This window comes from Rhamphochromis sp. 'chilingali' (assembly GCF_963969265.1).
Source record: "Rhamphochromis sp. 'chilingali' genome assembly, chromosome: 4".
In the NCBI taxonomy this organism is placed as follows: domain Eukaryota; kingdom Metazoa; phylum Chordata; class Actinopteri; order Cichliformes; family Cichlidae; genus Rhamphochromis; species Rhamphochromis sp. 'chilingali'.
In genome coordinates, this window is record NC_137948.1 from 10406409 (window position 1) to 10430833 (window position 24425).

At 39.7% G+C, this 24425-nt stretch overlaps 3 protein-coding genes across 8 annotated transcripts in view; 1 reads left to right on the plus strand and 2 right to left on the minus strand.

Moving 5' to 3' along the window:
* Window positions 1–1058: 1058 nt before the first annotated feature.
* On the minus strand, window positions 1059–11411 carry nherf2 (NHERF family PDZ scaffold protein 2). Its single transcript, XM_080881009.1, has 6 exons — window positions 10757–11411; window positions 10118–10423; window positions 3455–3646; window positions 2918–3071; window positions 2617–2837; window positions 1059–2245 (listed from the first exon to the last, which is right to left on the minus strand). Exons 1-6 carry the CDS (start codon window positions 10961–10963, stop codon window positions 2078–2080), a joined length of 1248 nt encoding a protein of 415 aa, XP_080737135.1. The 5' UTR covers window positions 10964–11411; the 3' UTR covers window positions 1059–2077.
* A 3235-nt stretch (window positions 11412–14646) lies between these two features.
* Window positions 14647–21879, minus strand: nthl1 (nth-like DNA glycosylase 1). 4 transcript variants are annotated; one of them, XM_080879934.1, is made up of 7 exons: window positions 21863–21879; window positions 20024–20351; window positions 17300–17556; window positions 17061–17231; window positions 16764–16923; window positions 15895–16000; window positions 14647–15189 (listed from the first exon to the last, which is right to left on the minus strand). In XM_080879934.1, exons 2-7 carry the CDS (start codon window positions 20277–20279, stop codon window positions 14886–14888), a joined length of 1254 nt encoding a protein of 417 aa, XP_080736060.1. In that variant the 5' UTR covers window positions 20280–20351; window positions 21863–21879; the 3' UTR covers window positions 14647–14885. The 4 variants fall into 4 exon arrangements, with proteins under 4 accessions (XP_080736060.1, XP_080736059.1, XP_080736058.1 ...); XM_080879933.1 differs by lacking the exon at window positions 21863–21879 and adding an exon at window positions 21344–21481; XM_080879932.1 differs by lacking the exon at window positions 21863–21879 and adding an exon at window positions 21163–21302.
* Window positions 21536–24425, plus strand: part of tsc2 (TSC complex subunit 2) — a 32017-nt gene continuing 29127 nt past the window's right edge. For all 3 annotated transcript variants that reach the window (XM_080879930.1, XM_080879928.1, XM_080879929.1), the window contains exons 1-5: window positions 21536–21673; window positions 23566–23751; window positions 23860–23946; window positions 24042–24152; window positions 24238–24385. In XM_080879930.1, coding sequence (XP_080736056.1) covers window positions 23617–23751; window positions 23860–23946; window positions 24042–24152; window positions 24238–24385 — 481 coding nt within the window. In that variant the 5' untranslated portion in view covers window positions 21536–21673; window positions 23566–23616. The remainder of the gene's footprint in view (window positions 21674–23565; window positions 23752–23859; window positions 23947–24041; window positions 24153–24237; window positions 24386–24425) is intronic.

Here is a 24425-nt window from a genome sequence, read left to right on the forward strand (position 1 = left end):
TGATTAAAACAAGCAAATAAACTAACTAACTAATTAACAAACAAACAAACAAACAAAACAGTATATAAAATCAAAACAGATAAAATCAGAACAGTAGATAAAATCAGTAGTTAAATGTAAGTTTTGAAATTTAAGCTTAAAGTGTGGATTTGGTGCTTTATTCAAATGCAGCTGAGAACAGGTGAGTCTTCAACCTGGATCTAGATAAACTGAGTGTTTCAGCTGATCTGAGGCTTTCTGGGAGTTTGTTCCAGATATAAGGAGCATAAAAGCTGAATGCAGCTTCTCCGTGTCTGGTTCTGACTCTGGGAACTGATAAAAGACCGGATCCAGATGACCTGAGGGATCTGGATGGTTCATACTGGGTCAGGAGGTCATTGATGTATTTTGGTCCTAAACCATTCAGAGCTTTATAGGCCAGCATCAGAACTTTAAAGTCTATCCTCTGAACAGAATGTTTTGGTTGTTTTCTGCACTAAATCATATCTAACAAGACCTTTTGGATTTATTTTTTAAAATAAAATCCAAAAGATTGTTGACCTTTAGAATTGCACATGTACACACCTTCATACTGAAATCATGTAGTTGTTTCTTTCACTAAGCTAAAGCACTTAATTTTTAAAGTTTCTCTTACCAGCAGTTCTGCTAACTAACAACTTTTGGTGGGATTAATGGAAAAAGATGCAAAGGGATGGTGGTTGAACAGCTGAACGGGTCATAGCGTTCATGAGAAACTGCCAGTTGAGCAACCTAAATCTTTCAGATCATCAAACAAATTTTAATATTAGACATCGATGTGGAAGAATTTAGGTTCTTCTTTGCAGATTTGTTGAAATTCAACCACAGTGGAGGGTTTGTGAGCATAAATGGCCCGTTTAAGGTCACGCCAAAGCGCCTCAGTTGGATTTAAGCCCACACTTTGACTATGTCACTCCAAAACCTTCATTTTTTTTCAGAGTCGTGCAGAGTTTGACTTACTGGTGTGTTTTGGATCATTGTCAACATTCCTCCACAGCAATGATAGTTGTAGCTGCCAGACAAAAGGAAAAGGGCAAATACGAGGCTTGTGGAGATGGCGACGTGTGCGACAGAGGAATATGACAACAGGAAGTGTTGGAAATGAATGATCTGCTGAGGTGACCCCAAACAGGAGCAGCTGGATGAAGGTTAGGATTGGCCTTGCGCATAAATGCTTGTCAGACCTGGATATTACAACACTACTGTCGCATTTTGCTCATATTATGAAAGTTTATTTCACACAGCGAGAAATAAATGGGCACATTGACAAGAAAATAATTTACAAAGCTAAAACAAGTAATCAGAGGCTACTTAGTCTAACTTTTAAATATTTTCTGGTGTAGAAATCACTGTGGACCATTTAAGAAAAGTGCTGAAGTGATTAAACATCATATATAACATTGCCCTGAATTCACATTTAAAAGTCACATGGTACCTAAGCTGAGATATTGAACACATATGGTGACTACCTACTCCAGGATGCCAGTCTGATGGCTTCATTTATAATTGAAAATAATAATAATAAAAAAGCTTTATCTATATATATCTATATATATCTATATATCTATATCTATCTATACACACATAGATATAGACATAGATATATACAGAGGAAAAAAAGAAACATTTATCTACAGCAAATACAGCAGGTACAGATAATATCATAGAGACATGAGAGCACTGTGCTCATGGCTGTGAAATTGCTATGATTTGATACACCCTCTGTGGTCTGGGCACCATAAAAACAGTAAATGATCTGCCAATCATCAAATGTCATTGTTTAATACAGCCAGATTCCTGACACATCCACAGGGCATGTCTTGGTCCTTAAAGACACTGGAAAGTAGACATATAGACAATATTATGCAATATCTTAAAATGATTTTATACACAGAATAAAATTTAAGAATATTACCACAAATGTTCCTTTCCTTATACAGTTTATCTTCTTGCACCTCTTTCCTTCCACATGCCTTTGCAAAGTGAAGCTATGCTCTTGCAGCAATCATGATATCAATCCCCACTTTGTTTCAGTCTCTTATTTTACCCCTTAATGGGGTCAGAAGTTGCTGAAGATCTCTTGTTTCTTGCTCCAGTCCATAGGGGGTGCTCTTTTCCTGTTGCGGCTGCCCAGGACCTTTTGCTTAGCCTCGGCAGCTGTTGGGCTAAGACGCAGACCGCTGTCCATAAAAGGGTCTGGAATATGACTGTCATCCTCATCAGGGATCTACAGTACACACAAACACACTTTCTTTAATTACACTATCATTTTCAGATCGTATTGTTGATCTCGCACATCATTTCTGTGTAGGTTCTGACTCATACAGGTCACGGTAGTCTTAGGAGCTTGAAAAGAAGGTGACTGTGCCTAAAAATCAAAAGGCTGAGAGTCCCAAGGTGAGGCCTATTAGGTCACCAGATGCACGGTGTGGATTCTCATCAGGTGTGAGTAGGGATTGAGGCTCCTGGAAAGGGATCTCAAGAGTGCATTATAAGTCCCTGAGAGTTGGTATTGTAAGCCACGCCCTCTGTTCAAAGAAGTCCAGTCACCTTCTTTTTAAGCCCTAAGATGGGTCTCATAAATAATTCCTCTCTCACCTGAAAGCTCATGTCTGAGCTGCTGATCTCTGACTGGGTGGTGGAACTTCTGGAGGACTGGGACGCTGAGCTGCCATTGGTACGGGACTTGGGAGACAGTTTTGTAATCAGGGAGTTTGTCATGGTGACGTTTATTATCGGTGCCTCTGTGGCAGAGAATTCAGTGGTTGGAGAGGGCGTAGGTGGCTCACTCTCAGGGGCTGGGTCATCCACACACACTTCTGTGAAAACCGAAACAATAATAAGCATCTCCTCTCAAGAACAAAAATAACTGTGTCTAATAGCACAGGCACTATTTAACCTTTAATGTGGGTGATAGTAGGTATGATTCCCAGTCTGTTAAAGAGCTCGTCTGTCTCCTGGTCCACCACTAGGAGGCGTACTTCATCCCCTGCTGCTCTGATGAGGCCTACGACTTCTGAGTGCCTCAGGCCCTCTGTGGTCACTCCATTCACCTGAGACAGAAAACAAAAACAGAACAGCATTGGAGACAAAAACAGCACAATTAAAGAGCCTAAAGGCACGACACAGGACAAAGAATAGAGAGTGGCTTTAAAACTACGTGACAATCAAAAGGTATGAAAAGATCAAATCCAGAATGATTTGCATGAATTCCCTTCCTGCCTCCTCACACTTCCTTTACCCAACATAGAATAAAAATCTCTGTCCGTGAGTATCCCATAAGACTTCACTTTCTTTTTGCCAGTAAAAAACATCGCTTTCCCACACAGACTGACAGGAGCTGATGTTTTTATCCCAAAATTAACGACAAATAAATGAAGACTTCCAATAATCACCAGGTATTTAAAAAAAAAATGACTAAATGATTTTAGTTTACCTGCAATATTCTGTCTCCAGGACGCATGCCTGAACTCTCAGCAGGTGAGTCAGGATCCACGGCACGTACAAACTGTCCACGCTTTTTCTTATCGCTGTGAAGATTAAAGCCATAGCCTTGCTGTCCCTTTACCATCTGACACAAACGGGGAAGGAGCTGAACGGCTGGCTCTGGCGAAGGCTCTACCTGCAGCTATAAAAGAATGAAAAAGAAAAGCAAAGATTACTTTTACTTTTAACAAAAAGTAATGTTTAAATGTTTTCGATAGCGATGGAGAAGATACACATTACCACAACACTGGCCAGTTGAAACTAATGAGAGGTGAGGTCAACCAAATTAAATCTATTTCCCCTGAGTTTGTGTGTGTATGTATTAATGCAGTATAATCCTTAACATTTAACTCAATAATGTTTGATATACTGATAAGGCTTAACATTTAATAATGTTATAAGATGAATAATGTACAACCTAAAAATTTCCATTAGAGAGAATAACACCAATACTGAAGGGCAAGCAAACATTTTGAAAAGGTCTGAGGACTCTTTATAAACTTTACAAAGGATTTGGATTTTACAAAATAGCTGTCAATAGAAACCATGCGGTATTTAGTGTCAACTAAATACCGCATGGATGCCGTTTGATTTTGTGGCAATTGTTGCCTGGTTGTTATTATTTTTACTTGTTAAAAGAAAAAAAGAGCAGAAATAAGCTCTACCATGAAGCAAAAACTACTCAGGAGCCGTATTTGGGATACCTCCTCTTTCTCCTCTTTATGACATCATACAGAGCCAAGAGTGGGAAAAAAACAGCCTACTCTTGTCGGTCAGACAACCTGAGACTTTGGCTCATATGGGTTACTTTTACATATGCTGATAACACTGTTTCAGACTTTGTCCATGTTTAACAGAGACATTGATGATGAACCTTTGATTAAATACATGAACGCAGATTCGATGTAATAGACTTAAGGAGTTTATAATCATGTGAGATTCAATGCCTGGAAAAGAAAACGTCGACTATGTCAGCGTAGCTTGCTGTGATATGAAGTATACTATAAACACATTATATTTTATAGCAAATTATGTGATAAACACTTAATACAATATAAGGTTCGTAAAGATCCTTTATCTGAACTTACTCCACCTTATAAACTGGTGACTCTCAGTTTACAGCAATTAGCCACAACATTGAAACTGGTTGTCTGATAAAATGGGAGGTGGGTTTAGTATTTAATTCAAAAGAACATACTAGTGTCCTGTAAGAATTAACTGTGTGAAGAACTCACTATTCTTTACATATTTATCAAATATGTAACGTTTCACGCTGTTATACAGTAAGCAGCAGCTCCGAGTTCTTGACACAGAGGCGATCCTTTAAATGTGCAATATGTAGAAATTGTTGGTTAGGTTGATATTTTGTTTTTATCCAATCCTAATCTAGTTTGATGTCAAAATGTCTTTTTTCTAACAAGAAACAAGCAAAAACGTCACAGTACAGCTGCCCCAAGATATCATTTATAACAAGGCTCTTGTATTGGATTGCAACAGATTGTTCTGGGCATTCATTCATTGTGGTGTATCAGCTTTCAGTACAATGGTGTAATGACAATATGATCATATCAAATTATTTTTTGACATAATTCAGTTCTAATAAGTTTCACACGTACATTACGAGTCAAAATGAACAGAACAGACGTTTTTTTGCACACTTAAGATATTTTGCTATATGCAGTTTTACATTTCGTGTGCAAACTTCCACAGGTGTGGAGGTGAGAGTGTTAGGCTGTCTGTTTCTCTGGGTTAGCTCTTTGATGGATTGGCTATCACACCAGGGATCAGCTACAGTTGCCTCCACCTTTCGGTTGGATAAAAGAATAAGGTGGAGGTTTACCTTACACAATATTGCGGGTGCACTAAAAGTTGATCAGAAGGTAGTGGTTGCCAGGTTGAATTAGTAGTCTAAGTGGATCTGGCGAAAACACATTAAGCCCAATGAAGGGCCTAATCTCCTGTGACAAGAATTGGCACAGCGTATGACTCAGCTGCTGCTCAGACCTTGACTTTGGCTTATAGTACTAGGTACATGCTGGCTTTGTGTGTGTGTGTCTCTGTGTGTTTTGCACCAGTGACTTGTATTAGTCCTTGTCCTGAGGGTAGCATTTAATATTGACTGTTGAGTGACGCAGTTCTGACTACACCTTCATGGGTAAGCTGGCCTGAGGGCGTTGTGACAGATCGCTGTGCTCTCTGCTCAAACAAAAACTGAATGCAAAGCACTCACAACTCCAGGAGTAGCAAACATATATGAATAACTACAGTGCGGAAAGGTTCATCCCTGACTGTCAGCTTTAGCTAAGGAACAACACAGCAACTGTTTTTAAAGATCTCTGTTATATTATAGACGGATTAGCTGTATTTGTCATGTTGACCCAAAATAGCTGACACATCAAAACTGCAGGACATGCTTATCTGGAAATATCTCAACTGATCCATTTGAGGATCTAAAACTTTTCCTCTGTAGATAAAATATTTGCATATTATATTAATGATAATCAAATAGGCAGGTCAACACACAGAATTAATTGCCTGCAATGGAAAACACTGTTTTAGAGTCTTGCTTCAGGTTTAAAATATCTTTGTATTTTTGCTCTAATTGTCAGACAAAAAGTCCTTTTTGGGCTCTTGAAAACCACATTTTAATAATTATCTGACAATAAAAACAATTAACTGAATGGTAAACGCAGAAATCTGCACACTAACAGATGCTTTTTTCTATATCTATCCTATAACATCTAAGCAATAACAAATGATATATTGTTTTTAGTCTGAGTCTGAGTAATTGAACACAGCAAGTGGAAGCGAAGTGTGTCTGTATGCAGGTAGCATTTCTGTGACTAAGCCAGATCAATGTGCAACTGTAATACCAGCCAACACTGTAGTTATATTAGACTGTTGTATATGGGCATCTGCTTCCATAATAACACCACGGAGCAATGAAAATGTGTCTGTATTTACACGTACCATGACGTGAATGTCAGTCACAAGACAAATGACACAGAAGTGGAGAAATTAGAGCCACTGTGTCTGTGTATGTGATGTGCTCGTCAAGGGCATAAAAATTTTGTCTCTTGTGCACATCTGCAAAAAAGTATATGTATCATATACACAGAATTATCCTTCTGTGTAAATGATACAGGCAGCTGCAAAAAAAAGTTCAGGTCCAAAAAAATCCCAGATGTAACTATAATATAGAAAATCCTTTAGCAGCATCCTCCATCATATGTTTCCTGTAGCTACTCATGAGACTTTTACAGCAACAAGTAAGAATTCTGGAGCATTCCTCCCAACAAAACTTCATCAATATTTCTAGGATGCCAGGATTGAATACGCTTGTTCTGATCCTGTCACACAGTGTGTTTGGTTAAGGTCGGGACTGTAACATGGTCAATCCAGGTTTATTTTTCCCGTGGCATTGCCTCTGAGACCAGTGGGAGACACAAACTAAGCATCTGGTGGTTACAAGCTAGTGCCCAGATAAATCTGTGCCGTGGTACCACTTGGGTAATAAGTACTTTTTAAATCATCCCTGACATTCTCCTGTAAAATTTAGATTTCACGGTTGCTTCATTATTTCAAAACATTTACGAGCTGAGGTAGCAAACAAGCCTTGGGAACAGTTGGGATAAAGTTCTGATAATGACATTGCTTTTGTGTGTGTGTGTGTGTGTGTGATGTCTTTATAACACAACTTTTAGAGATTTTGTTCGACTGGAAGACTTGACAACAAAGACTGTATGAAGCTGTATTGATTTTTGCAGCTGTGTTGCTGTGGGGTTGCTCACTTATTTTAGGTCTCCACAGGAGGTCCACTCCCATGGACAGTAGCAATAATTTGTCCCAGTTTGTTCTGGTCTTTAAAAAGATTTATGTAGCCCCTTTCAGCTACAACTCTATTGTGCTTTTCAGTTTTTGAGTTTTTAGACTTTGAATTAATTTGTAACTATCTTGTATCTTTAGTTTTAGTTGTTGTGCTTTGTTGTTTAGAGTCTTTACTTTAGAGTCTGGGTTCCCCTTACTTATGTTAGCATTAATCTCATATGGTTTTATGCTGTGAATATTTTGTTTCTCATGTGTTTCTCAGTTGTCTGTACTCTTCAGTAATTACCCTTCTGTGTATATATATTTGCGGGCTCCTTTTGTCTTTTGTGAATGCCTCTATTTAAAGTCCCTCATGGCTCTCAGTTTATGTTTTAGAATTAAGTGAACTGGATTTCTATATTTTTGCACCTTGTGGAGTTTGGCTTCCTAGTAAAAAGTTCATTTTTATGTTTACCTGGTTTACCTATGAATCCTGGATTTTGGTCCACTTCCTGCACTGCGTCATATTTTATTTTGTCTTGTATTATATTTTCACACTAATTATGTGCCTACAAAGCAACTTTAAAACATCAGAAATCTAAAAGAAAAGGCCCTTGCAAATGATATGTTAGAGACTCACATTGTTCCCTGCAGAGGGGGTGGCCACAGTAACACCTGCACAACATAATGTAAAGCTTAGTTAACTTTTAGTTTGAGCAGCTGTTGGCTGTGGTGTAACATTGATGTAGAGAGATTTCTTATATTTCATTTTATTCTTTATGCAAACCTTTTCCTGAAAATAAGCTGCTGTAATGGCCATCAAAGCAACAGCCGCTATTTGCTCTGCCTTGAGCTAAACAGATGGCAGTCTGACGTGAGCCACTGGCCTTAAAGATCCTGGTCCTCTTTGTTTATATCCCAAACAGCTAAATCTCTGACAGCCAGTTGCTGTTTATTTCTGCAGCAAGACTGACATTACAACGTCACATTGAGGTCTGGTGGGCACTTTTGGAAATTTTGTTTTTGCTCCATCACACACACTGAAATTTAGGACTTTAACCCTCTCAGGCTCAAATTAAACTTTTTGTTGCTAATGCACAACTAAGTCCTGCAGTGGTACTCCTGAGTAAAAAAAAATCATAAAATATGTATGTGGGGTAATCAGGTTGTTAGTTTTTAACTGTTGCAAATTGGCAACGCCCGCCTCAAGAGGGTTAAATGATTTTGTGTTTATTTTGTTAACAAAGAATTTACAACAAGAATTTTTTGCAGGCAGATGCAGTGCAGACTCTCACTGAAGCAAAATAAGAACTTTGCTAGAAGGCTCACATTTTTCGACTGTTTTAATGTAGCCTGTAGTCCTGCTGTACTTCACCTCATTATTCTCTGTATATAAAACAGAACAAAGTTTTAAGACTATTTCAACTACAACTTCACACTATATTCTCAAAATAAAAGTCTGTCTAAACAATAACTATTGTATTGTGCACTGTATTTGTCACTGGTGTTCAGTCAGGTGGGAAGAACCAGATTACATCAATGAGAGGTGATGATGCTCAAAGAGACAGCACTCTTTAATTACAGCTAAATTCTGTATTCTAAATGTTCGCACCTGTCTGAGACAACAGTGGCTTAAAACTGATGTAACAATGACCTTTCATCATATTTAAGCAGATTCCTGAATCACAGGAAATGCTAAATATAGAGCAGTAATATTTGACAATGCATTTTGACTAGAGAGGAAAGTAACAAGTGTGTTTCTGCAAACCTGTGTGGGTGTAAGACTTCTGTAACACAGACTGAAATTTCAATGCAAACAGCCTCTATGTTGCATCATAGTATATTCCCTTACCACGCTACCCATGTGGCCCTATTACTGCCAGGCAAAGCATGCATAAAATGCTTCAAAATAATAGTTTTTCATTACAAAAATATATAATTATGATCAAGTTTTCAGGCATGCGGTCTCCCTATTTTTTACATTGATCCCCTGCATAGAAAAAAAACAAGCAATGAACCGAAACCATGGGGTGGAGCATTTTCACTTCTTGTGGATATCATCTCTGTCCAAGACAGCTAGCTCAATGAAACAGAAAGTGATTTAACCTCCCAAATAGTCCCCCCATCCTTTTACGCTTATCCAGTTAAGGGTTCTGGAGGGGGGGGTGGAGCTTATCCCAACTGCCAAAAGGTAAGAAGCAGGGTACACTCTGGACAGATCACCAGTCTGTCACAGGGGTAAGACAGACAACCATTTGCACTCACATCCAACCTTATGGACAATTTACAATTACCAGTTAACCTAACCAACTGCATGTCTTTGGGAGGGATATAACCCACAGGAACACTTTTGATGGATTTGAACCCAGCACCTTCTTGCTGTGTGGCGACAGTGCTAACCACTGTGCCACTGTAAATGTCAGTCCAAGACACCTACCTCATAATTAATAATAATTATTTAAACTCCCACATACAATTTTATATTTTATGAAGAAATTCATGTACCTTCATCTTAATGTTTTAACCCCATTTAAGCGAGTTTCAGGAGGTCAGCCTTGTGATTTGTTATTGTTGGATTTTTTCAGTCTCACCTGTTAAGACAAGTCAACAGGCTTTCTAAAAGTACTTGTCTGAGACTGAATCCAGGCAGCATGCCAGCCAAGTACAGATTAGTGCATGAGAAACATCAGGTCTTACACACTCTTAGCACATTAACACATTGGTTCACAGTAATCACATAGAATTATTTTGAAGACTCAACTGTTCCTCTGGTGCTCATAAAAAGTGTCTTGATGCTCACTCTTACCTCCGGGTCTGTCACGATACTTGAAGTCACGGAGGAGCTCTTGACCTTGCCTTGTGTGATCATGCGAGTGGGTGACTCTGCAGCTGGATAATGAAACACAGGAGTGTAGCTGGGCGTCATGGGTGAATTAGCTCTGGGAGAGATGCAGGGTGTCTGCCCAGGAGAGGGACGTGGGGAGAGGGTTCCCATCTCAATGGCCAGGTCCTCTGTGCAGGCCAGGCCATGGCTGCGGAGGTAGTCTTCTGTTTCTCTATCCACCACCAACAGTCTGGTGCGGTGGGGCACCTCACGGATCCTGTTCACTACCTTCAGAGAGGAGAAAGGAGTAACAGCAAGGAGTTTCATATATATTAAAATGGTTAGATGTGTCATTCAGTCTAAGCTGTTTACAATGAACTGATCAGCTCATTACATTTACATTACATTGCACTTTTGTGTTATGACAAAGGCAAAAAGTCATTCCCATCACAAAAGGCTCACACTGACCCATTTTACAACCCCACTCTCTCCTACTCCTCAGGCAAGAGAAAGTGGTCTAACAGGTACTCGTTGCATATGTAAGGGTTCATGGGCATTCCTGGATCATTTCAACCAAGCAAACACATGAAAATAAATATAAATTACCGAACCAAAACTCACTTGATGATGAGTTTCATTCTCTACATTCTCTCCGTTCACCTCCACCAACCGGTCACCTGGTCGCAGCCCGGCCAGGTCAGCCGAGGAGCCGGGCTCGACTTTGCGGATAAATTGTCCTCCTCTATTCCGCTCGCCATGCAGATGAAATCCATAGCCACGCTCTCCTTTGACCAAAAAACACAGCCTTGGTCTCAGCTCGATTTCCATCCCAGTGCGTCAGTAAAGGAGGGAAACAGGTTAGAAGGTCTCGGGAGAATAAGCAGGTGCTTTGCCTAAGAGCTGTGGAAACGCACTGGCTTTTAATCCAAAGTGGTTATGCGCTTCAGTGACCAAAAGATCGGCATCGCTTGGCATCCTGTGAGCCTTTAACTAATCCACAATTGTTCTGATGAAACAAATTAAAATGTAGGCTAAAAGTAATGAGTGCTTAATCCATCGTGAAATATCCAGAGCTGCAAATATGAGCGCACAAAATTGTGCAGAGTGCGCGTAAAATTGTGGTTAAAAAACCCCCCCCCAACAAAAAACAAAACAAAACAAAAAACCACGGACAAGGACTAAGTCCCGTCCGTGAAAGGAATAATCCAAGAGATCAGAGATTAGAAAGCTGCTCCTGGCACGCAAAACTTAATTCTCTTCAACAGCCGGGCGTGTGTCCTCCTGTCCCACCCGGTGAGAGTGAGGAGGTGTCAACGGCACACGGACTATCCCCCTTAGCGCACACCTGACGCCGCGCTCTCCAAGCAAAAAAATAAAATAAAATAAAATAAATATATATATATATATATATATATATATATATATATATATATATATATATATATATATATATATATATATATATAGCTTGAAAGGAAACCTTGTTTAATCAGTGAGAGCAGGCGTTTGAAACATGCTCAACAAGTACTGAAAGAGTTCTTCTGAGGGCATTTTTGTCTTTCACAGCCTCCCCAGAGAGACAGAATCTTTTCCAAGTAGGTGGAGTTGAAACACGAATAAACTGTGACCTGAGAAAGGAAATCTGCCTTATCCGTCCTTTAGCCTTATCTTTGCCGGAGATCTATAAAAAGAAAGTTGGGTAAAAATGTTTCGTGAAATATAAGCTGTCCTTGCGTGACGTGATAGCTGGTGCACGCGCATTTATCTCTTTCAAAGTGAGTCTTTAAAGAAATTCAGGACAGTTGACGTGCAAGGACTGAGAACCTGATCGGTAAATATGAGACACTGACATGGTAAATATTTGCATAGGCAACAGTTTATCTATACTAATCGTGTAGGTTTGCATATAAAATCATCCGTGACAGACATAGGTCGCTAAAGCAGATCTTCCCTTGAGCAATCAAGGAAAGAACATTATTAAATCCCACACACGACATATCTGAAGATAGGTCTATCTTCAGATATATCGTCAGATATGTCCATCACATGACATGTAGACATGTCATGTGATGGATGCATAAAAAGAAACTGCTTTTAATAGTAGGTTTTTTTCTGGTGTTTTTGTGTGTGTTTTCTCTCATCTCCCACAAATAAACCCCACAATTTATGCACATGCACATTTTTAAAAGCTTTGATGGATCCGAACTTCCACATTCCCGTTTTATGAACTAGAAGCAGATTCTCGTCTCAAGTGCACATCTTAAACTTAGAATTAAAACGTTTAACTTTCTCAACAACAAAAAAGCCCCAAGAAAGCAAATATTTCTGCACAGTAACGATCAAACAGGCAAAATAAGTGAACAAGTGAACTGTAGGGAGGCTTCTGTAAACACACCTGACTAATAATATAACTGACCCTTAAGCAAGATGCTCAGCCAGCTCTGGTTAAAGACATCAACTAAATCACTAAAACAGACTTCAAAGTAGCTTCGAGGTACGTGCATATTTAAGACTTACATAGTGTTAAGTTCTTACATTTTTTTAAACCTTCTGCAGAAGAAATATTGTTACACAGGTGTAACTAACAAGCAAGTCTTTTCACTTTAAGCGGTGAGTTATGGCATGCAGCATACATACAGTTTTATCTGGGCGCTCTGGTTAGGTCTATGAGCAGGCTGATAGTGCAGTCATTAATACTGTTACTTTACAGCAAAATGGTCCTGTGCTCAAACCCATAGGGGACTTTTTTATTTTTCTATTTGGTTTCTCAGAAAAATGTTGCATATAAGAGTTTCACTTCCTGCTTAATTAAGTTTAGCCTGTATAGTTAGAAATAAAGCTTTCATAGGACTCTCTGCATTCATGCGAAAAACAAAGTACACCCCATGTTTCAATAGTGTGTAGATCTGCCTTTAAACTTTTTGTTGCTAATGCACAACCAAGTCCTGCAGTGGTACTCCTGAGTAAAAAAAAATCATAAAATATGTATGTGGGGTAATCAGGTTGTTAGTTTTTAACTGTTGCAAATTGGCAACGCCCGCCTCAAGAGGGTTAAATGATTTTGTGTTTATTTTGTTAACAAAGAATTTACAACAAGAATTTTTTGCAGGCAGATGCAGTGCAGACTCTCACTGAAGCAAAATAAGAACTTTGCTAGAAGGCTCACATTTTTCGACTGTTTTAATGTAGCCTGTAGTCCTGCTGTACTTCACCTCATTATTCTCTGTATATAAAACAGAACAAAGTTTTAAGACTATTTCAACTACAACTTCACACTATATTCTCAAAATAAAAGTCTGTCTAAACAATAACTATTGTATTGTGCACTGTATTTGTCACTGGTGTTCAGTCAGGTGGGAAGAACCAGATTACATCAATGAGAGGTGATGATGCTCAAAGAGACAGCACTCTTTAATTACAGCTAAATTCTGTATTCTAAATGTTCGCACCTGTCTGAGACAACAGTGGCTTAAAACTGATGTAACAATGACCTTTCATCATATTTACATCATAAAACGTTTAACTTTCTCAACAACAACAGAACAGAGCAAGAATAACATGAATAACATGAAGGAAGTGTTTTCTGTATAAATGTATCAGTTTCTTTCTTCTTGTGGAGAAATTATGGCTCACTCTCTCTTTACAACATTCCTGCAATTCATTGAGGTTTCTGGGCATCCTTCGATGCACATCTCTCTTAAGGTTCTGCAATAGCATTTCAATTAGGCTTCAAAGTTCTTTGACATCAACATCTTCTTTTGTTTTTCAGCCATTCATAGATTTGCTGCTTTGCTTGGTGCCATTGTCCTGTTGCATGACCCAATTTGGGTCAAGCTTTAGCTGTTGGACAGATGTCCTCACATTAGACTCTAGAACAGCCCACTTTGATATACAGATATGTTTATAGTCAACTCAATGACTGACAAGTGCCCAGGTCCTGTGGCTGCAAAAGCAGCTCAGATCACCTTCTCTCCACCACCACGCTGTTATTTGGTTTTCTACAAAAGTGTACATTATGGCCAAACATTTCCACTTAGGTCTCATCTGTCCGAAGGACATTGTTCCAAAAGTCTTTAGGTTCTTTATGTTGCAACATACCTAAGAGTGACAAGGCTAAAGCACACCTGAATGTGCCAAATTAGCCATATGTTAAAACATCTTGTGTATTTAATTAGTAGCACCTGGCTCCTACTTATCCCCTCAAACAGAAGCTTACTTTCTTACTTTCTAAATGTAAGTGTAAAGGCCAGTTTATTTCCTTTTCTGTGCAGGATAAATTGAGTATGAATTTTCAGGTATTTGCTTAGGTTTCTTAGTCATAATTTATATCCTGTTCATATTAGACTCAAAATGTGAGTTTTAAAAACAATTTATACTGCATGCTAACTATAAGTCCTGTACATGCTAGGTACAATATTTTTAGGTACAGTTTATAGCATTTTAATTAATATTAAAATGCTATAAACTGCACGCCTCAGAAAATGTAGTTTATGACACCACACAAATAAAACTTACATAATTTTTGTATTTTATTTTCTTCTTCTTAGACAAAACTTTACACAAAATATTAGTAACATGTTTTTTATTTGGTAAAAAAAAGAAAAGTATTAAAAATATTTACCCTTTAAAGGTGCTGTTATAGTGTCAAATATATTCTTATATACATGTTTTTAAATCTATCTGTATAAGTAAACACATAATATGTCTTCTTGTGCTCACTGTCTGCTGAAATCACAAACATCGGTAAAATTTAAACATTAACCTTGGTTTTCAGCCTTCTCTTTGTGGTGTGGGAAACAGATGTGGGTAGTAACTCCTTATTTATCATCTCATCTTTAAGAGCTGCTTCCTGTTTAGGTTCAGTTTTTATTTTTGAAGAGGAGGTTGGACTTGGAGACCGTGGTGATCCCGATTTAGGTCTCTTTGCTGGAGAGTTCTTGTGGGCAGATGGACAGCTGTGCTGGTTCAGACACACAGAGCAGAGAGGGTTGACGGGCAGACAAACCTGCTGTCCAAAACCCACAAGCAGCCAGTTGATCTCACTCCACAGCTCCCTGCAACAGAGAAACATCACCTGATGACTTTACAGAAGTACTACACTTTGAAACATATTTTTGTAGTAAATTAAATGATATCACTGCACTCTAAGAAGAACACACTGGTGCTGGTGTTAATATCACCATATCAATACATTTTTATAAAAGTGTCAAATTTCATGGATTGAAAATGGGTCACCATGACATCTACTGCTCTCTGGCCTGAGGATCTCTTTACTTTATAAGTGACTGCTCTCACATTTGCTAATTAAAGCTGCTTTCATCTGTTTTTTTATTAAAAGAAGATAAAGTAACTTTTAATCAAGAAATGCTGTCAAATTCTAATTAAATGAAAAAATATAATTTCCTGTTTATTATTTGTTGGGAGTCGGTCTCTCACAATATCAGATGTATAATCTATGACCAAAGAAGTGTAGTATTATATTGTCATTTCTGGTATATCGTGACATCAGAAGAATATAGTGAGATCTGCATGTTGTTGAGCACTGATTATTATTTTGCATTCTAAAAATAAATTCCCAGATTTCCACATTTTGATTTTCATTGCTTCCCACTGTCAGTCAAACGTTAAAGAGTCAACATTAACCACTGGCAGTGCTGATGTATGGTACGTATCTAAATCAATCCTGGACATCTTTATAGGTTTGTTGATCACAAGTTAATCAGGTTTCGCGGATCAGCAGTGAGTTGTCATGCTGTTACCTGGGTAACCACTCCTCAAGGGCCTTCCGTGTTTCCTCTGGGTTTTTGGTCGCCTTCCTGAGCCAGCCCAGCCTATTAGATATACGATGCACATGTGTGTCCACACCTAGACAAAAATGATCAATACAAATGAAAGCCTAGTCTCATCACAATACTTCTAAGTTGCCAGTTTATTCGGTGCACCTGAATAAATCTAATGCAATCAAACAGAAGAACCCTGCAACGCGTCGTAACTACACGATGAATATAAGGCTCATTTTTTGTTTTAAAGCTGTGTGATACCAAAGGATGTAATTTCTGAAGTTTCTCAAACGTAGTGCATACATCATTTTACAAACCAATGATTTCTCAATGCGGCAGAAACATCAAATATGACGACACATCAAAACCACTGATGTGTCTTCACTTATTAATAGAGGTAAAAATAAGGGAATTAGTAGACTGGTCAATCAAGAGAAAGGCACGAGCCCCGGCTTGGACAGTCTCAGTCGTTGTGTCCTTGGGCAAGACACTTCACACGTTGCCTACTGGTGGTGGTCAGAGGGCCCGGTGGTGCCAGTGTCCAGCAGCCTTGCCTCTGTCAGTGCGCCCCAGGGTGGCTGTGGCTACAATGTAGCTTGCCATCACCAGTGAGTGAATGGGTGGATGACTGAATGTGTAAAGCGCTTTGGGGTCCTTAGGGACTAGTAAAGCGCTATACAAATACAGGCCATTTACCATTTATTACTGTGACTCAGCTGCACTACCTTTGCGGCCCACCAGGGGGCTTCAGCCTACACTTTGGGAATCACTGATCTAGAATTTTTCTTAATCAGTTTCTGGGAGGTTAGCCAATTGTCTCTGCATGTTTAAGAGATGGAAGTCCCTACCAATGCCAGACACCTGGTCCCAGGCGATGTCCATAGCCAGGTGAGCCATTTTGGGTCCAACTCCCGGCAGACGGACCAGCCCCTCAACACTGCTTGGGATATCCCCTCCAAACTCCTTTTGTAACATGGCTGATGTCAGCTTCAGATACTTCACCTTATTCTAAAGAAGAACAGGTAAGAAACCAAGAGGACACAACAAAGAACACAGCTGAGAAACCAGGTTAATATTAATATTTAACTTTTATTTACTGAAATTTGATTAAACGTGCTAACAGCTATGGACACCATCTGTTTTACCCTCCAGAAGCCGACAGGATAGATGAGTTTTCCCAGTTTTTCATCATCTGTAGCGAGTATGTTTTCTACAGTGCAGCCGTGTGCTCTGAGCTTCTGCATAGCTGCTGCTGTCACCTGGTCCTTTGTCTGACTGGACAGCATGAGTGACACCAGCACCTGGAAACGTCTCACCTGCAGATGGAACAGAGGAATTAACAGGTTCTATTTAAGGGGACTTAAAATATCCACCCCACACCTACATGCGCAGGAGCCTCCATGTCATAGCATTTCTCTGCTCCCATGTTATCTACAGGCGCATCACGACCGCTCCTCATCTCACGAATGAATCCTAACTGTTTCCTCCAGTCGGCAGGTTCCCAGCGCTCAGTTTTCATGGGAGAAACACGTTCATCCTTCTCGTATTCCACCTTTAACTGTCTCCTCCTGCGGCTGTGTGGATACTCCGTTAAAGCTTCGGTTTTTGGTTGCACCGGTGCCTCGTGGAGGAGTTCACGACCTGAACAAGCGGAAGCATGGCACCACAGTAAGCACCATAGGTAAAAATTAAAACACAAATGATATCTAATATAATCTAATTAATCAAAGACTAGTTTTGATGTAAAAAAAAAACCAAACAAACAAAAAAAACCAAAACAAAATCACAAAAAGAAAATCACTATAAATAAGATATTTCTCCAACCAGTTCAACATCTAAAGATGCTGAATGTTGGAATAATTTCACCATCTTGGTTAAAAAACAAACAAACAAAAAACCCCTATAATCTTCGCACACTGTCTTTTTATCATTATTTTATAAAAGCAAAACATTTTCAGTCCCATTCACCTTAATTGGGTCAATGTTCATATCATGGTTCATATGGTTGCTATGACAAATTATTTACAAAATGAAAATCAAGTTGTATTTAATAAATTTTGAAACTTAACAATTAAGAACAAATGTTTATTAGGAAAAAAGTTTATTTAGGCCATAAATCAAGATAGAAGTAAAGTGGTTCTCTCACAGACTTTTATATAACTAGACTCTTTTTTTTTTTTTTTGCAGTTAGGAGTCACCCCCTGCTGGTCATCACAAAGAATGCAGGTTCTCTAATAACTAATCAGACAAGCAGATTAGCTTCATGTTTTTGTATAAACTCATTAAGACTGTCTAAAAACCCTTTAAAGAAAGAGACTTGAAATACTGAGCCCACTGTGTAAAATTTACACTTATTTCTGAACAAGCAAATTCTGTCTTTTTTTAATGACAACAGATCTCAAGCTCAGAGTAAGAGACTTCCAGAATCTTGGGGCCAATGTTGCAAACACAATCTCCTTTAGTTCACACGCTTATATGATCCACAGCCAGCAGGGCCTGATCACATGACCTCAGGGACCTGATGAACACTGGTGCTCAACTATGCAGAGCTCTAAAAGTCAAAACCAGAATCTTAAAGTGGAACGATTTTCACAGAGAGCCAGTGCAACTGAATTAGTAACGATGTGATAGTTCAGTATTGGCTCAGGGGGTTGGGAATCGCATCTGTAACCGGAAGGTCGCCGGTTCGATCCCTGGGCTCTCTGTCCTGGTCGTTGTGTCCTTGGGCAAGACACTTTACCTTACTGCCTACTGGTGTTGGCCAGAGGGGCCGATGGCGCGATATGGCAGCCTCGCTTCTGTCAGTCTGCCCCAGGGCAGCTGTGGCTACACCTGTAGCTGCCTCCACCAGTGTATGAATGTGAGAGTGAATGAATAGTGGTATTGTAAAGCGCTTTGGGTGCCTTGAAAAGCGCTATATAAATCCAATCCATTATTATTATTAGTAGCCTTAGTCAGAAGCCTTGCGGTGGAATTCTGAACTACCAACAGATGTGAGTAATAAACAACAATGAATTCTAATTCAATAATTAACTAAAAAAAAAAAAAATCAGACCTGATGAAATAAAGGCATGAACAACAATTTCCAATTCGGAGTACAAAAACGTGTCTGCCCAAAAAAGTACATTTTTTGAATTTCATCTTGTGGAAACAAATCTTCTCGAACAGAGTTATTCGTTTCAGCCTTCAAAGAGGTGCAACAAAGAGGCTCAAAATGTTCATATAGTAGGGCAAATATTACAGAGACATGCTTCAGAGCAGGAGTGCCAAACATAAGGTCCTTGGGCCAAAATTGGCCCAGCAAACACTACAATCCAGCCCACTGGATCACTGTCGATGGCTGTACTTTTTTTTTGTTACACTGTATGCACAGTAATAAATAAAAAAAATGATAAAAATAGGAAATTTCCTGTGAAATAACCAAATGTTTCCACTTTATTATGATTAAGGGTAGTCTGGGCAATGAGCTACCAAAGTGTAGTGTTGAAATGACTCTTCTTTTTCTATAAATGCATAGTTAAATATCTTTACACTGACAGAAAGGGTATTTTTTACTGCTCTGGCCCATTTAAGATCAAAGTGGGTTGTGTGTGGCCCAAGACGTAAAATGAGACTGACATCCCTGCTGTAGAGCGACCTTTATTAGTGTAAACAGGGTTTTGTGCAGGATAAACTGAACTCCCTGTTTATTAGCACAGACTCAGTCGCAAGTACAAAATCTGTCTCTTGAGTGTAAAGGTCAGTTTTCTCTTATGGATGCACAAAACCTTATATCCTGCACGTTCATAATTCTATTTCACCTGTTTCACCTATTTCTATTTCACATTCGCAGAACAAAAGAAACAACATCTTTCACTCTGTGCCCTGTAGTGTTCATTGATAACTCCTGCACACTGGGCGAGAAAGGTGATGACAAAGCCTGGTTTTCACCTGCCAGTCGCTTTTTTAAGATGTAAAGGTGTAACTGCAGAATTGGTAAGCAAAGCAAATCAACCTGCTCCAGAATATGCGCAAGCGCAATAGCCTTCTGCCACCAAAACAGCTCAAGTTAATTAATTTGTATCCACGTGTACCAACGTACGTGGTCAGTTTGTGTGGTTAGCGTTACCGGCTGATAAAGGAGTAGACGAAGCTCTTAGTTCTGACACGCTCTTCTCCTCCACCTTCACTGGCACAGCGCAGACCGGGTCCTCGTTCCTCCGTCTGTTGGTGAGTTTGGTCCTGAGAGAGGCTGCAGGTGTGCGGCCAGCAGTTTGACTCGCACTCCGAGTCATAACAGACCTGTTCTCCATGAAGTAAGGAGAAGTCATTATAACACCTCGGACTACATAACAGACCCGCGCGCTGCAGCGGACGTGAAGCATTGAACTGTTGCTGAAGTTAGTTTCTCATTCGTAGTTTTTGGATCGCGGGTGGAGCTGACGAGCTGAATTCGCCTGCAAGAGGAAGAATGACATAAACACAAAGACTCGATTTTATTTTGAAGATTTAAAAAATAAATCTTCCGCTCTGTTAATAAAACAATATTTTTTTGATATATGAGATTACACTTACACTTCCTGGTGGAATTGCCAATTTACTTTTAAAATCTAAAAAAAACAATAAACAAAAACCTACACGATACTCAATTGCGACTGAAAACGGGTCAGGGTTATATTATTAGTTTAACTGTAGACGTACTGAACCCCCCCCCCCCCCCCCAATATAACTGTCTTATAAATAGAAGTCGACAATGATGTCGTAAGAGAGTCACTAAATAATTACATTTTATTCAGGACTTACAAAATCTGCTCATTTCCAAATCCATGTTTTTTTCTTAGACCATACTAAGCTTTATGTGGCTTTACATGAGTGACAAATGAAACATAATCCTTATTTATCTTATACTGGGTCTTGATAATCTTCCTTTACTCTCTTTTAAGCCAACCTTCCTCTGATTGGCTGCCCCTCACAAACAGAAGGTTTGAACAGCTGGATGGACTGAAAGAGAGTGTTTAGAGCAGTGCCTTTGACCCAAAGGTACCACTTTACCATCAGTGTGGAGCCGATCCTGTCATGGTGTCTATATTTTGATAAGTTTGAGAACCGATTATCACAGTAGGGTTAATGGAAGCTGCTAGTTGTATTCGCCAAATATTAGAGAATTTCTTGTGGTAGTCCAACTTCTGTCCTAGAAATATAGCCAGGTTCTTTTTTGTGTGTTTTTTTTTTTTGTCCAGAGCCCAAAAATAAAAATATTTGTATTACCTTGTCCATAAGCGCCACTCACAGGACCCCTGGCCACATTGCAGCTTGTAGCGTCAAAAAGGAACCAACTTCACTAACAGCAGCACGGTAAGCTAGCTGCTAGCTTAACAGCTAAAACCGTCTTACTTTATGCTAAATTTTGACGGCTAAACACTTTTATATAGTCTATAGGAAACTTTACCTGCGCTTTACTTCTTTGTAGATGTTATGCTTTCCCGCTTGTGCCACAACACAAAAACTCATACTGCTAACAAACGGACTAGCATACTTCGTATTTAGTCTGCCCTTAAAAAATACATTTCCCGCGAGGCAGTGCGGCAAACGTGTTTTTGTAGGAAGTCCCACTGTCAGAGCATTAGTGTGTCATCCGGTTGAGGAGTAGGGGTGCTGGGAGCGAGCCTTCGGCTGCTAAGACAGAGTTATATCAATGCACAGAAGCGGGCGGCTCGGCTGGCTGCAATCTGACGAAGCAGCGACTGAATGAAACCAAAACCGACTCAACTTCACTGAGGTGAGATGAGAGGGGGAGAAGGTGGCCGGGGGTAGGAGGGGCAGTGCCACAACAGAGAAATGCTAGCTTATTACAACCACTGTGAACCGAAGCTGAGAGGGTTTAGCAACGCCACACTACGTTTGTGCTGATATGAAGTGTTTAGGCTGACTTGTATCCGCAGATATATCAACTCTGGTTCGAGCCTACCTTGCACCGTTGCTGCTGCTGTTGTTGTTGTTGTTGCTGCTGGTGTTGGACTGAAACAGACCAGCCGTTGTCCGTCTGCTCACCTCCCCTCCCCTCTATCTCTGTCAAGTCCACATGACAGCAAATTCTTTAAACGTGCCCCATGGGTTTACATATTTACAGGCTGCAGTGTCAAACTTTACTCCTGCTTAAACAGTGGCTTGTAGTGCTATGTGGACCCACCTGTAATGTCATAAACTTGTTGCTCAAGTTTATTTTGCTGTTGTATGGTCTAAGCTCACATGCACAGTACAATAATATGCAACCCTTTAAAGAAATATAAAACACACTTCATTACAGATATGGACATGGATAAACTGGAGTCGTTTAGCAATCTCTTATTATCAGCTTCTCCACCTGCTAAGCACAGACTTCATATAAGCTAAAAATAAGTCTTTTTGGCCTTTTGACCTCACTTGTGTTTTTAACCTTGTGCTAACAGGTGAAAATCCACTGTTTAACCCATGTGTTAACCTTCATTTTACTTTCCAAGATGGACTTTTTCACTTGAAATATGACTTGACTTAATACACCTCATTATATCTGGTCTGAACAGTTTCCAGAGCCCAGCTCCAGCTTAGACAGTTTAAAAATATGCTGACAGGTTACTGTTGGTAATCTACTGGTTGTGAAGTTATGGCCCAGTGCTGATTTTTAAAATAACTATTTGTTATATGTATTTTTGGTGTTACCATTTTTGTGGCGAGGAAGCAAAAAGAAGTTATTAATAGGGAATAACTGAAATGTTTAAGCTTATTTTTTTAGGTTTTCATCAGAGGACTGTAGAACAGTTAGCCGGCACAAAGCTGACAGGACAGATGGACAGTGCCATGTGTAAATCTGTACTAATTCTCAATGTATATACAGTCACGTGAAAGGGTTATCACACGACTCTACAGACTCATGTGAGTAGTAAGTATATATAATTTTTCAGTAGCTAGTAAAGCCACTCTTAAAGTCCTTCTACAGCATTTCAACTGGGCTGAGGTCTGGACTTGCAGCACTTTAATTCTTTTCTTTTTCAGCCATTTTTTGTTTGGTAGATTTACAGGTGTATTTGGACTCATTGTCTTTTTGCATGACCCAATTTGGGCCAAGCTTCTGCTGTCAGTTAGATGGCCTCAAGATTGCCTCTAGAATACTTTGAGCCAACCATGAACTTCTCTGTACACCAAAGAGTGACAGGTGTCCAGGTCTCATAGCTGCAAAACAAGCACAAATCATCAGCTGTCCACCACTGTGCTGACAGGTGGTGTTAAGTACTAATATGCTATGTTTGTTTTGTTTTTGTTTTTTTCCAACATGTGCATGGGTGTACATTATGGCCAAACAGCTCCACTTTGGTCTCATCTGTTCAAGAAATGCTATGATTTGTACTGATGCTACTTTGCAAAGCTAAACTGTGCTCCCATGTTCTTTTTGTCCCATGCATGTTGTTTACCTCAACTGTAATTTCTATACCTGGCAATACATTAAATCTATTGAAGGAAGGTTTACACATTTCCATAATAATATTAGTTAGGTGGAGGTGGGGGGGTGGCATTTATGTTATCAGCAGTGAATGACATATGAATCCACATTTAGAATCCACAGGAAATGATTAACTAATAAGCTTAAAGGGGGGAAAAAAGGTGTGACTTGCTCTGTGTCTGGTTCCGTGACAGGCAGCTGCCAGTCCCTCGCCTGTATTGTGCATCACCCTTTCAGGCTGGGCCATGAATAAACAACCAAGCAAGGAGAGTCTCAAGGACAAGGTGAAGGGGATCTTTGGGCTCGGTACACAGCGTCCTCCGAACAAACAGAGTGACACTAAACCCTCCGAGTTTATCATTACGGCTGACATCATCAAGGTCTGCAGAAGCGACTGAGTGTCTGTGCATGTTCACTGAATGTCTCCCATTCTTTTCCCAGCATATCTTCCACTGTTTGACGTATTTTTTTGCTTTGGTGCGTTTCAGGAGCTCCACCCAGATTGCGGTCTGAGCAACCGTGTTCGCACTATGAACCACATCTGTGAGCTTGCCAAAATGAAAAAGTTTGAGGAGGTGAGTCTGCTGACTGCGGTCCATTTTTGTCGTTGTTTGGTGAACAGTACGCAGTCTTCTTTATTTGTTAAAATCTGAGTGTATATGTTGTTCAGCATGCAGTGGAGGCTGTATGGAAAAATGTGGAAGACATGCTGACTCCAGAGCAGCCACCAGAGGCCAGACATGCTGTCCTGCAGCTGCTCAGGGCCATTATACAGGGGCAGGTATAAAAACACAACATACACACAGACACATGCAAAAAGCTTCTGTATGTTTTTTGTTTTTAAAAAAAAGTCTTTTTGTGTGAAGGGTGAGCGACTCGGCCCTCTGAGAGCCTACTTTTTCAAGGTAATCAGAGACTACCAGCCGTGCAATGAAGACCTTTCTGACAGACTGGAGGTGTTTAAGGCTTTAACAGAGAATGGAAAGGATATCACATACCTGGAAGAGGACATAGGTAAAAACAGACTAATCCTCTTTCTTTATCAGTTGCAATA